The sequence below is a fragment of the Pipra filicauda genome, unplaced genomic scaffold (genome assembly GCF_003945595.2).
Source record: "Pipra filicauda isolate LSUMZ 115617 unplaced genomic scaffold, ASM394559v2 scaffold256_size1097316_pilon, whole genome shotgun sequence".
NCBI classification, from domain to species: domain Eukaryota; kingdom Metazoa; phylum Chordata; class Aves; order Passeriformes; family Pipridae; genus Pipra; species Pipra filicauda.
In genome coordinates this window covers 536,593-551,349 of record NW_024104372.1, presented here as the reverse complement: position 1 = coordinate 551,349, position 14,757 = coordinate 536,593, and the positions used below count along the sequence as shown (strand labels likewise).

General features: G+C 38.9%; 1 protein-coding gene across 5 annotated transcripts in view; it reads left to right on the top strand.

Annotated features, from left to right (window-relative positions):
• MSH3 (mutS homolog 3) overlaps positions 1–14,757 on the top strand; it is a 90,750-nt gene that overhangs the window by 46,852 nt on the left and 29,141 nt on the right. For all 5 annotated transcript variants that reach the window (XM_039382106.1, XM_039382105.1, XM_039382104.1 and 2 more), the window contains exons 13-15: positions 4,278–4,410; positions 12,336–12,523; positions 14,502–14,670. In XM_039382106.1, coding sequence (XP_039238040.1) covers positions 4,278–4,410; positions 12,336–12,523; positions 14,502–14,670 — 490 coding nt within the window. The remainder of the gene's footprint in view (positions 1–4,277; positions 4,411–12,335; positions 12,524–14,501; positions 14,671–14,757) is intronic.

The window sequence follows — 14,757 nt, the reverse complement described above, 5'->3', positions numbered from 1 at the left end:
AGTTCTCGTATGCAGTCTGTTCCAGACCTTTCTGGAGATAGGTCAGAGGCTTTGGGGGCATTTGGTGATCTTGATCCCTCCGTACAGTCCGTGCCCACTTCCTGGCATCATTCCTGCACCTGTGCTGTGTTGTCCTTCTCTCCAACAGACAAACCAAGGACATTTGTCCCGGAAGTGTGCTGCCCTTCCTCCGCATGGCCCCTTCTCCAGCCACAACAGTCACTGGCTGGCATTGCCAGCGTCCCTGGCTGGCTCTGGAGCCAGCCAGCTGTCAGTTTGACACACACACTTTATCCCTCTGACCTTCCAGCTTCTGCAATGAGCCAGTTTTTCATCTGCTTGTTCTTTAAAAAATCATACACAGCGTATAGATTGCACTGTGGTAATTCTACCACGGCCTTGGGTTTTGATGGCATTAGTTGCTTGTCGTGAAAGGGAGTGGTCTGAAGCATAAAACACTCTGTACAGTTTAACGTGGTCTTTAACTTAATCAACTCATCCAAAGTCTTCATTCACGAACCATGTTCTGAAGGAAAGTCAGAAAAAAAGCATATTGTGTGAGTGAGTAACTTAAATAATATATTTTCATTCTTTACAATGCTGTAGTTAGGAGGCTGCTAGGCTTTGATTTAGATAATATAGTTTATGTAAAGTAGCGTTTATTGTTTCATAGCCTTCATTATGTTTTTTAAGGGTTGAATTCCTGTGATTGACAGTTCTACATATCACTGTGGTTTCTAAACAGATTTAATAGAATTAATTTCAGTTGTACACACTGTACTTGAGCTATGTCCTTAGCCTGATGAATGGACTCATACTATGTGCATTTATTGTAAGTTAATAGACTTCTGATAAATTTGTATTTATTTACCTTGTATAAAAATAAAAGGTTATACAAATGAAAATGTTCTGTCATTCTTATATAGCAGCTACATTATCAGTTTCACTCTGCCTCAAATGTAATGATATATTATCATATCTAAAAATGTCATGTTTACTTTGCTGTAGGAGAGATCAGCAGATCTGTTACCACTTCAGCAACCAGCAAGCCTATTTAGACTGCTCAGATGTTAATTCAGAGCAATGCTTTTGGATCTGCAGCCTTCTGCTTTGTCAAAATAATTTTTAGTTTGGGATTCAAATATCTATGTATTTTCTAATTTTCTATATTGTTCACATATTTAACAGCAGAATAACACAGGGAAATATGTTGTTATTTCGTTTCAAGTAGTTCTTTTCAATGACTAGAATAAAAATTCTACAGGTAGATTTTGTTCTGTTTAAATACACTGCAAAGTGATTTTAGTATTGTAGTAATGATGCTATTCTTAGATGGGGAGTACAGCAGAAGTAAGTGTATTGCTTTTAGTCAACTGAATTATGTTACTTTATTTCTCTGAAGATTGTTTGGAAAATTGGATAAAGCTCAGATTGCCGACATGCTTTATACAGAAGAGAAAGAACAGACTAATACTGAACCTAAGTAGAGCATGAAGTAGTAGCCAGTTTGGCTGGCTGTTGAGTTCCTTTGTATAGTGTTAGATTCAGATTTTCTGGGGGTGAAATTCTTTTCCAGACCATGTAGAGATTAGAAACCCCAGACTAATTCATATATGCTGAATAACTCTGCAATGCAGAACAAATTTGTTTAGCAGCTGATCAGTGCAATATGTATATACTGGCCCTCAACAAAATGTTCATTAATTTAAGTATATGTATTTAAAGTTTAAAAGCATACTTTGAAATTCATCATCTGTTTTTATCATCTCATCCCAGTCCCCCCTTCCTCATGCACATCATATTTCACACAATTTTTTGCTGTACTTCCTGTTTGAAATAGGAATCCCACTATGTTTTTTTAGAGGTGGGAAAAAAATGGGTCATTTGGTACTGAATGCCATTTTTTGACCCTTTCTTGTTTGTAGGATTAAAGCAGAAAAACTGTATGGATGCTTAGTTTTAGATTACTGGAGCTCCGGTAACACAGCCATATGTGAGGATGATTAAAGTGCAGATTAAGCTTTGTAGGGAGAAGTTTTTCAAATGTCTGCATCTATTTTACATATTACTGCAAGTTTTTAGTTGACCCAGATATAATAGCGCTGTTTAAATTAAGTGACAGAGTTGTGCTGCTTACAATGCTTTTTGTAATAAAAAATACCGGTTATTATCTTCTTTAAGGTACATATGCTTATAATTTAACAGTTCAGTACTCCTTCATGCACAGGAGTGTTCCATGATCTCAAGTATAGCAAACTTTAATAATTTTCCATGAAAGTGTAATTGTGACTGGTGACGCATACCTTTTAGGGTATCAGTGTAACTGTTTTCTGGCTTTAGAACTATGCACTCAGGGTGTTTTATTACTCTGTCATTGATACACTTCTCCATTCTCTCTCCATTATCCAGCTGTTGCTGAGAGCATCTCACTAACTGATGCACAAGGCTTAAATCTCTGCCTGGCATGCCCTGTGTGGGTGCCAAGAGCCTGATGTTTGGTTGTTTGGTTGCATAACTGTGACTCTGTCAGCGCACATCAGATCCGTGATCGTGGCTCTGGGATCAGATTTAAGGCTTAGCTCTGTCCTTTGCTGTTGCTGCTGCTTCTAGGTCTCCTGGCTGCCCAGAGGAACAGGATAAATGTTTGGCTGAGTGCGTTTGGCACTGCTGGAGGAGTGGAGCAGGTATTCTTGTGACCTGCAGCAGGGCTGCCACGCACAGCCTGTGAGGTCTGACCCTTCTGTTTCCATCAGGGTTGGGGGGAAAAAGCAGTGGAGTATTTTTGGTGCTCTGGTGCTATCAGGGAGTCTGCTGTGCAGTTCAGAGATAACAGTGAGTTCCCAAGGTGTCCAGGGTTCAGGCACTAGAGGCTGTCCTCAGTTCACACAGAGGCACTGGAAGGTCCATCTACCTGTGGTCCAGGTGGATGGTAGGACAGTGCAAATCCTGGTGTTGTACAGCAGGGCTGCTCTTGGGATGAAGGTGTGTCATTTGTGGCAGAGGAGGGGATGATTTGGCTGCTTTGGTATAAAGCAGTTGTCACTGGAAGAATCCCAGTGCTCAGGCGCTGTTACATTTATGTTTGTCTGAGTGCACACTCATTCCTGATGTTCTCCCTTTCACATACAGTACAATAAAAGTTCAAGAACTCTTAGATTTAGCTGTCTTCAGGGCCAGAGGCCTCTGTCTGCCAGGCTGTTGTAATGTCTGCAGCCTGTGGAGGTGCCTGATTTCACTGATTTCCTCATGGGCAGCATTTGGTAGCAGTGGAAAGTGGCACAGCAGTTCTGCAATAAAAGCCATGGCCAAGACAGGCAATTTCCCCAAAATCATACATTTTTATTGCATCCTTGCTTCTCATTCCTCTGTGCTGGCTGAGCTCAGAGCATCTGACTGGTCCAGGAGAACAGGTGGGGGGGGGTTTTGCACACACTTGGCTGGTGTATGAAGTGTTGGTACTTTGGTATCAAAAGACTGATTTCTCTGTAAACTGCATGGTGGGGATGAACACACATGTTTTGGATACATCCATTTACCCCTACTCTCAGTCTTTTCCTGGAAAGCAGCAATAAGGCAATTTGGTTGCACAAAAAGAAGAGATGGAGTTTACCTTATCTCTGCACTCTACAGCCCGTCCATGCATATGTTGGAAATAAATGTAGATTTGGGGTGAAACTTGACAGTAGTTGTCCATTTTTACAGCTCTTTTCTTACAGTGGCTTTAAGAATATGATTGAAAGGAAGGTGCAAAGAAGCACAGAATTGTTTCTTCACATCAGAAAATGTTTTCTCATTAGTTGACTTCAGTCCTGAAATACAGAGATTACTGTTACAGGTTTTAACAAAAAAAAAAAAAAAGTAAAAAGCCCAGCGTGGTTTGATCTATGTAATTACCAATCAGTGGTCTGGATCAAATGTAGAGAGGTAAAATGGGAAGTAGTATGTACAACCTGTTGGAATAAAGTATGCTGTGTAGAGTTCAAATGTAAACTCTGTCTGCCCATCCTCTGTCTGTAAATTTAAGGTTGGATATTCAGGATTCAGTGTTAGTCATATTATTTACCACCAGAAGTCCACGTAGAATTGGGCACGGAAGTGTATATTTGGCTATTTTGAGCACAAATCGAGGAGAATGGATCTTACTTGTGTTTTTAATAAAATCTCAAAATCTTCTGCATTCCTTAATTCCCTAAAACAAACTGAAGGAAGAGGTTCACTGGATGTATGCCTTCTACTAGAGAAACACAAGTGTTAATTATTGTCTTATTCTTTTACAGTGAAATAAATGCCCGGCTTGATGCTGTGTCTGAAATTCTGCTGTCAGAATCCAACGTGTTTGGTCAGATTCAAAATCTTCTTTGTAAGCTGCCAGATTTAGAGAGAGGCCTCTGCAGTGTTTTTCACAAAAAGGTATAACCATAATTACAAGGGGTTATTATTTTCTAAACAGCATCATTCTGTCCTAGAGTATTTCCTTTGGGTTTGCATGTTTGTTTAAAAATGTTTTCTTCTTAGCAAAACTGGGGCTGACATAATAAAGGGATGCAAGTTTATAAAAATTAGATTTGGTAGAATCTTACTTTTTTATCAGTGATGTGCTGATAGAAGAAAGTATGAGTAGGGTTCTAGAATACATACACTGGATTGGTAATGCTAAGATTTAGTGACTGGATTCAGTGAGATGAGATGGTGCAATAGGCCCTTGTGCCATAAGTTATTATTTCCCTTTAAAACAAAGCATTGTGTCCGTATGCTTATCTAAAATCACACTTGCAAGTGAAACCACTTGGCTCTAGTTAGCTGTTTTCAAATGAATGTTAATCTGTTTATAAATTCTGTAGTTTGGATCTCACTTCTGCATTTCCATAAGAATCACTTGAAACGAGACACTGACAATTCTGCAGCAGATTAATGTGCTAATAGCACCTGTGCTGTACTTTATGTTAATTTATTTCACTGTTCTATTTAGAGGTTTTGTCAGTTTGTTTTAGATAAAGGAATAGGTAGGTAGAACAAGAGCCAGGCTGTAATTTTTTTGGGTAGTACAGCACAAAGTTTTCCTCTGTCTGAAAATCTGAAACCCGGGTTTTTAAAGCCCTGTTGTGTTGCAGTGTTTGGCACGTGGAAAGACTTGTGTATTTCAATGAATGGATACAGAGGTCCAGCCATAAGGAAGGTTGTGAAAAGAGGGAGTGTACACCAATTTGCCCATCCTCTAAAATTAACCATATTCACATGATAAAATTGTTTGGGTTTTTTTTCCAAACAACTGCCCAGGAATTAGATAATTCACTTTTTAATGGTTAAACTCATTTCAGGTTTCATACATAATACTGTTTCTAGAGATATATCTGTATTTCACAACATCCTGGCAGTGCTCTACTGCTACCATGTGGAGTTTTTTTGGTTTGGTGTGTTTCTTTTTGGTTTTTTTTACATTCTATTTTTTTTTTTATGTACTTGTGTCTTCAGATGTCCCTTCCTGCTGTATAACTGCTTACCTTTCTCAGCTTTAAAGCTGATGTTTAGATGTAGCCATTCAGAGCCTCTGGACTTTCGTGTGATTTTTGAAATGATATGACAATGTAGTTTGTCATAATAACAGCCACTGTAGCATGAAGATAGGTATTTAGTGAGTCTGATGTTGGAAAGAAGCTGCAGCAGAATCCTTAAAAAGGGCAAATGAGAGGGGAAAAGCTCCAAGCACGCACTTTTCATTTGGTGAATTATCTTCCCTTGGTAAAAAGCTGTGTTGGCATCCATTGCAGAGCACTGTGGTAAGGATCTGGAGCACTGAGTAATCCCTTTAGATCTTTAGGACTTTGAGGAGATGGCAGTGTCTGTGAGAGACAGGGTCTGTTTGGAGTAAAGAATCAAAAGCCGAGTCTGGGAAACTGGTTGTAGAGTCTAGACCGTGAATATGGAGCCTGAAGAAAGGTCCTTGCAAAGCAGCATCATTCAAGAACATGGAATAACTGGTCTTCATGGATTTTTTGTGGGTTTTTTCCCCCCAGTGAATGCTGCCTTTTCGGTTCCCACTACAAGAGCCTTCCCAGTTCTGTTAATTCTAAATGTCCATTTCCCACATGCTCAAGTACCCTGCAATTTCTTCCCCATTAAGGGATCCAAACTCCCAGTGGAGCTCACTGATGGATTAACTGAAGGAATGTGCTTGTTAATTCACTGTCAACTGCAAGAAAAATAGGTGAATGTGGCAAGTGTTTCATCCTCCGGGCCCTTTAGACTTCAGTGACATTAGTATTCGAAGAGCTGTTTTGCAAAGAGACTCCAGAGTGTAGAGAGATGGCTAGATTGTCTCAGTCATTCCAAACAGTTATTGGAATGTTTTTTACATTCAGATCAGTCACTGGAGAACTTTTATTGTGGAATGCACTTTGTGCAGTGACCTCTAGAGAAGACAGAAAACAATTACGGCAAGACAATAGTCTGTAAGGGAAGGCATCCTTATGGGAACTCATCTGGGAAATAAGATCATTGTCTGTTTTGCTGGTCTGGCTAATTTTTTTTTTAATAAGTCTTATCTGGTACCATAATTCCACCTGGCAGTTGTTAACCTGGCCCTACACAAATTCACATTACCCCACACCACCAAGACCTATTGCTGATCTACCCCAGGTATAAACAGTCTGGAATTAGGACAGTATTTTTATTGTGGGAATTAGGTAGTACCTTGGAGGTCACAGTTCCAGCTGTAAGCTTGCCCTAGCCTGAAGAAGACTATGGGAATGGTTGAGGAGACTAGCAGTATTGCTGTTGCTATGGAGAGAGGAGTTACTTTCCAAGGGCTGGTGGTTCTCAGTTAGTGCAGCTCCAGCACCTGACACCTCACCAGGCAGAGTGGCCTCGGTGCTCTCTGTGCGGACACAAGGGTGACTTGAGAGGAGACATTTGAAGACTTCTTGGTAGCACTCAGAAGTTGACTTCAAAACCTAAACCTGAGAGACGGAGACTTTTCAAGAGCTTTGTCTAAATAGTTCTGGAGCTGATGCAGAATTAGGTCCTGTTGAGATGGCGTTTTCCATACCCTGTTCAGCCGTGCCCTCCAGAATCAGAGAGAGAATGATGAAAATTTACACCACGTGCATTTTTTTCTGTGATCTGTGATCAGTGATCTGTGATCAGAAAAATGAATGGCAGGATCTCTTGTTTTATCTCAGTTTAGTGATGAGTGTTCAGCCTTGCCTTGGAGGTGCAGAATGGCAAAAGAGGGTCAGCGGACAATATTTGAACAGGGTTCAAAACTAGTACAGAGTAAACAAGCCATTAGTACTTTTAGAAATGTGTCCTACATGGCCAACCTGATGTTTCTTGCTGATTTCATGCAGTGTGTTTCAGAAAGTAAATATTTATACAGGCTCGATCCGTAAATGTTTATCGTATTTTCACCCTTTGCTCAATAAACATTACTTTTTGACTAAAGCACAGTCACCAAAGTGGACAGAAATCATCATAACAACTCGTCATTAAATTTACAGAACAGATAAAAGTGAAGCTGTTTCACTGAAGGAGTGAGATCAGTGATCAAACCTTACCACCACATGTGGCGAAACGTCATTTCAGTTTATTCTGCTTCTAACTTCAGCCACAGGCTCTCCCTCATTCAGAGTTCCTTACAAGCCACTGCAGTTGGGAAAACCTGTTCAGTTCTGAATGAGTCACCAAAGCTTTGCTGCCCCTTCAGGGCACCTGTGCAGAGTAAAGCAGGCAGGTGCTACAAGAAGGGGATTTGCTGCTTGGCAGCCCACAGCCTCCTCAGGGCCAACACTTTGCCTTCAAGTTTTTCAGTGAGTATTTCACTATTTCACTGGCACAGACTCCTCAGAGGTCAAAGGTGTTGCTCAGCTGGGTGCCAAGAGTTAAAATCTTCCACATAAGCTTGTCCAGCAGAATGATGCCGAAAACCTTCTTTGGAAGGTACATTTGATATTTCATTGAAGAGGGTGTGATTTTCAGAGGATTCGGAGGAAAATGTTATGTTTCCGATTTTTCTTTCATTAAATGAATACCTGTTACATATGTCCAAGATATTAGTTACTATTTTTATAGAATACTTTAAATCAATTCTCCCCATAGCATCACCTTTGGTAGACATTGGCTAACATATACCTGGTATTTTTTGCTTTTTTTTCTTCTGTAATAATAGCATGCATATCTTGCCTATACTGCACTTCTAAAGAATCTGCATCAGAGATGTTTTTAGGTTTGCAATACTAAATGTGATTTGAGCAAATTGTTCCACATTAGGCTGATTAATATAAAGTCATAACAAGGGGAGTTAAAACCTTAAAATTAAATACCTCATTTTTCCCAAACCAAAGTATGTTCTCTATACTAATAAAAGTGTCTATTGCAGCTTGAAAAGAGTGATAAATGTGTGCTGCATCAACTCCCATATATTTTTTTTTTTGTTTGAAATGCTTTTAACTTGCAGTGAGTGGTCAGTGGTTGTCAGCCCTGGATGTCTGTTGGAAACATTTTCACTAATGCAAACAGGGCAGAATTGCTGTCGGTGTTGTTGATGAGAGGGTGTTGGATCTCTGTGATCTCTCCTGCATCCTCAGAGGCTGTCAGGCCATTTTCAGTAAACTCCTGGCTGAAACTATTGTTTGGCATCCATGTCAACTCTGAAGTTATTTTTCTAGTGCCAGAGAAGCTATAGCTATTATTGGTGGCATCTCAAAACTACACTTCAAAAATAGCATTGAATAAGCTTGTGAGAATCTTCTGTGAATGCCAGACCGTTAATCCTGCTTTATGTAAACCATTTTTACTTGTATTTTAAAAGCTTCTAGTTTGTAACACAGTTGTATGCTTTTGTAAGGTTACTTGGGACTTAAATGGAATCAGTCTTACTGTAATGGAACCCAGCTTTTCAGAGTTATTTTTATGTATCTGTTCCAAGTTCTCTGTTTGTTCACTAAATTACTTCTGCAGTGGAGGCATTAAATTTTAGATGCAAAGTCCTGCAGTCCCCTGGAGCCAGGGAAACAGGAATTCTCTGAATAAGCACAAAAGGGGTATGCACACCCCTTTCTTAGGAATGCTCTGTTTAACAATGTTGGTTGCAGTAAAGCTGAATTTCCCTTTCCCCAAAGGTGCTGTTGACCGTAGTCATAGAATCAAATAGGCTTTAACTCATAGGTGACTGTTACCGTGTGTGGGCCATCAGAGTTGCTGTGACAAACTTTAGCATGTCTAAGCATCTTTTGACATATCTCATGGTAGCTCTGGGGTTTGTTTCAGGTGATGCTGAATTGAAATCCAGCTCTCTCCTCTTACTGAAGGCTCATGTTCATCAGCCTCACCACCCTTATTGCCAAACTCCTTAGACAGGTGTTCTCATATATTCTCAAACACTTTTCCCTTTCCTGCACTTATATATATCATGTATTAATAAAGGCCCTGTTTAATCCCTTTTTTCTTATTTCTTACTGTCCATATTTCCTCATTCTTTTCTGGACATTGCTCTTCCATGAAACAGCCTTTGCCTCCCTGAGTACACTTTGTATTCAAGGGAGGTCTGGCAGAATTTTATCCCTTATCTGCATCAATGTTGATGATGATGATGATGCTGTCAGTCATACTGTATTTGACTTTGAGTCCAAGCCTGAATTTGTCATTTATTTAGTCTTTCAGGCCTTTCCTCTGTGCTTTGATCTCAAATGCCATTGACAGATGTGAGAAATATCTCTAATCAAAATTTAGAAGATGGCCAAATACAGTGAAACAAAGAGCTTCATTAACAGCGCACTGGGTGCACAAGCTCGTGACCTGGTCCGAGCACCCTGCCGTTTGAAAAACACGCCCTTTTGTACCTTTTGGTTACATAAGCTGTTATTCAACAGGTGTAAGGTATTTTACCTTAAAAGGTAATTTTTTGAACTCAGGAGGGCGTGTTACCCTCCCTCCTGATTGATTGATGATGTACTCCTATGTACAGAGGGATCTCTCTGCACACAAAGGCCAGCCATGTGGCCAGGGTATCTTTTCTATTTTTATATATTTTTTCCCTACTCCAACCACGATGTTTCCTTGGTGTCAGGCCCAGGCGGGGCTTTTCACCTTACAGTCTCCACGAGGTGCCTAAAACTCTTGGAATTAAATGAAAGAGAAGAAATAAATCCCACCAACCCCTGCTTTTCACTAAATTAATTTTGCTTATTTATTTCTCATACAGATTTACTGCTTTATTATTTTGTTTTATTTTGCTTTATTTTGCAAAGTAGGAGAAATAAGTCCCAGATTATCAGAAAGACGATGATAAATTGCAACAAGTGCAGAGGAAACCCAAAGTTTTTATGAGACTGAATAATGGATGGCCTATGAAGAAAGATTGAAAGACCATTTTTTTGATTACAGTGATGATTGAAGGAGAATAGAAGGCTTAGAGGTATTTGAATGGTGTTAACAGCAAAGAAGCAGTTGAGTTACTGTAATACAAAAAAACTAAAACTAGAGATATTTGGATTAATTTAATGGAAGGGAAATTTAGGCTGTCTGATAAAACTTTTACATGATGCTAATTGTTGCTTTATGGATTAGTGGTAAGCACATGGTTTCTTGGAATATAAGGGCAGACAAAAAGAAAACTAACACAGAAAAATTGGAGCAGTTTCAAGGAAACCACATGAAGGGTCTCTTCTATCCCTATCTCAGTAGTTCTGTAAAAGAGGTGAGCTTAGATGTTTCAGAAACATTCAGAATGTAACCTCTGTGGTCTTCCTGAATGTCATGAAATACCATGGTTAAATTGCATTTTTGTTAATACTTGCTTCTGTGTTTGGGTACAGTCATTATTTGGGAGAAATAACGACAGAGTAATAGATGGGAGAATTGTCTTAGTTCTTGCACATGGGTGTGGGAAGGAAAGAGAAAGAAAAATTTACTTCTGGGGAGAAACTGAAAGGATGGCAAAATGAAAATGTAGGTATGTTCTGTGAAATAGTGATTCACTGAAACCTACATGTTCTGTAATCACTGTTGTATTGATCACCACCAAATCCTGACCAGTTATTGAATTCTAGACTGCTGGGGTAGGAGAGAAAAAAATGTAGGAAGAGCAGGATGTGCATACAAAGGGGATATATCCTACTGCTTTCCTTGCATCCTCAGGTGAGGAAACTAAGCTGGTTTTTTCAGTGTTGTCAGTTGACTGATAGGAGAATTTCAGAAGACTAAAGGAGGAATGTTTCTACAGATCAGTAAAATATGAAAAAGTATCAGCATAATTATTTATGGACAACTTTTTTCAAACCTTCTGAAATGGAAATGTCTTGGAGTGTCACTGAATTCAGCAAGGTTTGAGAGCATTAAGTGTCCCACAGAGCCAGGTTTGCCAGGTTTCCATTTGGTTTGTAGATCTGGTACCATGTCATGTCATGGCTGGGCTTCACGAACAAAGATTTGGGAAGGCTCTATCCACATTTGCTACAGGCACGCTGGTGGCTTATGAGGCCAATACGAGACAGACATATCCAATTGCAAAAGGCACAGCAGAAAGACTCCTTAGATGGTGTATTCAGCAGGATACGATTCTTTCTACAATTCTTTCTGCGAGATCTGGTGCAGCACAAATGCAAACTCAGTGCTGCACAGGCCATTTCAGAATCAGTGTTAACTGATTTTTAAGTGAGGCACAAGCACCTCAGGTACCTGGCGCAGCTGAGTGGGGAATTGGGAGTGTGACAGGAGGGGAATTGGTTCCTCAGGGTTGTTAACTGCAAAGTCCTTGAGAATGAGCTGAAGGTAACAAACTAGGCTGACACTGAAGAGCATCTGGAATCCAACAGCAAAGTGCCTGAACCATAGCATAAGTAATATTAGTGGTTTAAACAGGGACTGCTGGTTTTCTCTTTCTCTGGGTTTTATTTTTTCCCTTTCTTTTTCCAAGACTCTCCCTGTCTGTGTCCCGCTCTGTCTTTCCAAACCTTCTCTTGGAAGAAGCACCATGGGGGTGCAGATAACACAGATTCACAGGCACATATGAACAAGGTGTGGTGCTCCTAAAGTTACTCAACCTGCTCTTTTTATTTTTGCGCATTATTGCCCCCTTTTCTGCTTTTGTATGCACATCTCCCTCCAGCACCAGGAGCACTGGAGATCAGCTCTTGGCTGATTCCTAATGATGATTGTTGAGACAACTGGTATGATGAACTATGCTTAATTAACCTCATGAATGGGCCAAGATGGTGCAGTTATGTTACTGTCCATGCATCTAATTGTATTTTGTCACGTTTTCAAAAAGCAAAAGAACCTGTAGGATTTAATGAAAATACAGGACATTGGAATAATTTAGTTATTGCTTCCCTTCTCAGTGCTCAACACAAGAGTTCTTCCTGATTGTCAGCACCCTGTCTCGCCTGCACTTGGAAATCCAAGCTCTTGTCCCAGTGCTGCATTCCCATGTGAGATCTCCGCTATTAAAAAGTGCACTGTTGGAAGTCCCAGAGCTTCTCTCTCCAGTAAAACATTATTTAAAGATCCTTAATGAAGAAGCAGCCAAGTAAGTAGAGAATCTTCTGTGCCTCATAAGCTTTCTGATTAAGTGTATTCAGTTATGCAAATTATGCATCTTGTTTTAGGACACGTTTGTTTTAAATTTTTTATTTTGTATTTATGTAAAATAGCTTTTAGTTAAAACATAAGTTGTTGTTATCTATGGCTTATATTCTTTTTTTAAAGTTAAACTAGGTGAGCAAGCATTTTGCCTAGTGGGTGTTTGCCTCAGGCCAAATAACTTTTTGAAAGTTTTTCATCTATTTTGGACAATGAATTTACAGCGAAAATGTGTTTTGCATTAGAATAAATTGTTTTCACATCTCTTTTTGAAGGGAGACTTGACCTTTAGCAGAGTGGGTGCTCTGCTGTCAGGAATAAGCCTTTTACTATTTTTGTGACAATTCATTAAAGCTGTCTGCCTTTTTTGTCTTAATTGTGTCCTTTGTTGGTCCAAAAAAAATAAAAGGTAGAGGAAGAAGATGGACTTAATATGCATTATACTGGAGAGTGTCTTCAAATAATTTTTTTTGTATTGTTCCTTTGATGACAGATGTGGTATATAGTTCAATATATAATTACATTGGGGCATTCACCTTATTTATAAAACATTTTTTTTCATTTCCAAACTGGGATTTAAAATTAGGTTTAAGAACTGAAGCCTCGAACTTAACTGCATTTGTTTCTGAATTAGAGACAGATCCAAGGTGTTTAAATTAAGGCATTGAGAAGGGCAGAAGGATTTGCTCTGCCCATTGCATAGGTGGGATTATGAGATTTCTGCGGATGTATGGTGTCCAATTATAGTTGTGGCAGTTTATGACAAAACTGACTGTACCTAAATTACACCACATTTACTGTAGATTCGAAATACAGGGGGTTTTTTTCTGTCACTGTATTGTTCATGGGTACAATAGTATACAAAAATGGTATAAGTAGAAAGATATCATCATTGATCTGCAGAATACATATTTGCACTGATTCAAGATGACTAAAATAACATATCTTTCAGCCTTTATTTATCTCAACTTTATGTGCCAGTATTGTTTTTACTCCAAAACATTTCTTTTATAAAAATCACGAATAGTACTCACATCCATACGTGAGCACACACACTTGTGCAGACACTACATCACATGTTAATTTTGTTATGAGGTGTGAATAAAATCCTGTAGCTGTTTTCAAAAGTATCCCTCTGCTCTAGGGCTTTTTTTATGGGGAGTTGGAGATTTTGGGTTTGTGTTTTTTCTGTTTTTAAACTGTCAACTTTAAAATTTTTTGTTGGCATCACATAGCACTGACAGTCTTCACAATCAGCTGCTGGCTACTGGTGATCTTTTTTTTCCCCTTGAATTCCCATGGAAACGGGTCTAATTAGCACAAAATCGTTTCTAAAAATTAGTATTGTATTTTAAAATGGCATCTTTACTATCACTTACATAATGCCAACGAAATGTAATGCAAAACCAAAGCACAGCTTTGTGTTACCTGCCTGGTCACTGGCTCCAGTTATAGTTTTATTCTCAGTCAGAGGGGTAGCAGAGTAAGTAGAATATTAGATTTTTTTATTACTTCTATGTTCTAATACTTTCGGTTGGCTAATTACTTGCTCTCCACATATTAGTTTTCAGGGTAATTATGTAATTAATTGGTAGAGGTTTTGTGTGCTCTAAAATACAAAATTGTATTCCAATTAACTTAGTGTTGATTGCACTGCTTTTTATTCTTTGCCTGATACTTAATAGGGTAAGTTAAATTTTTGTTATTTTTGTTGACAACCATGTTTTTAGTACCTAGTTCAGGTCTCAGATTTTGACCATTTGAATGTATTTAGAAGGAAGTAAAGCTAATGTTAAAACAAATGAGAATAATAAATAAGAGAATAATAAATGAGAATAACAAGTTAAAATAAGGACACAGCCAGCAGAATCAGGGAATGTATCTCTGTTTTTACCATTATTTTATCTTATACTTTTTATGGATAGGACTGGAGATAAAACCCAGTTGTTCAAGGACCTTACAGACTTCCCTGTCATCAGAAAGAAAAAGGAGGACATCCAGGGGGTGCTTTCTAAAATCCAATTGCATCTGCCAGACATTCGTAAACAGATTAAGAATCCTTCTGCTGAGTATGTTACAGTTTCAGGTCAAGAGGTAATACTGTATTTATTAAAATATGACTGCACCCATTCTTGTCTAGAAAACATCTTAAAAGTGAGACCTACTAGAACTTAGTATGAT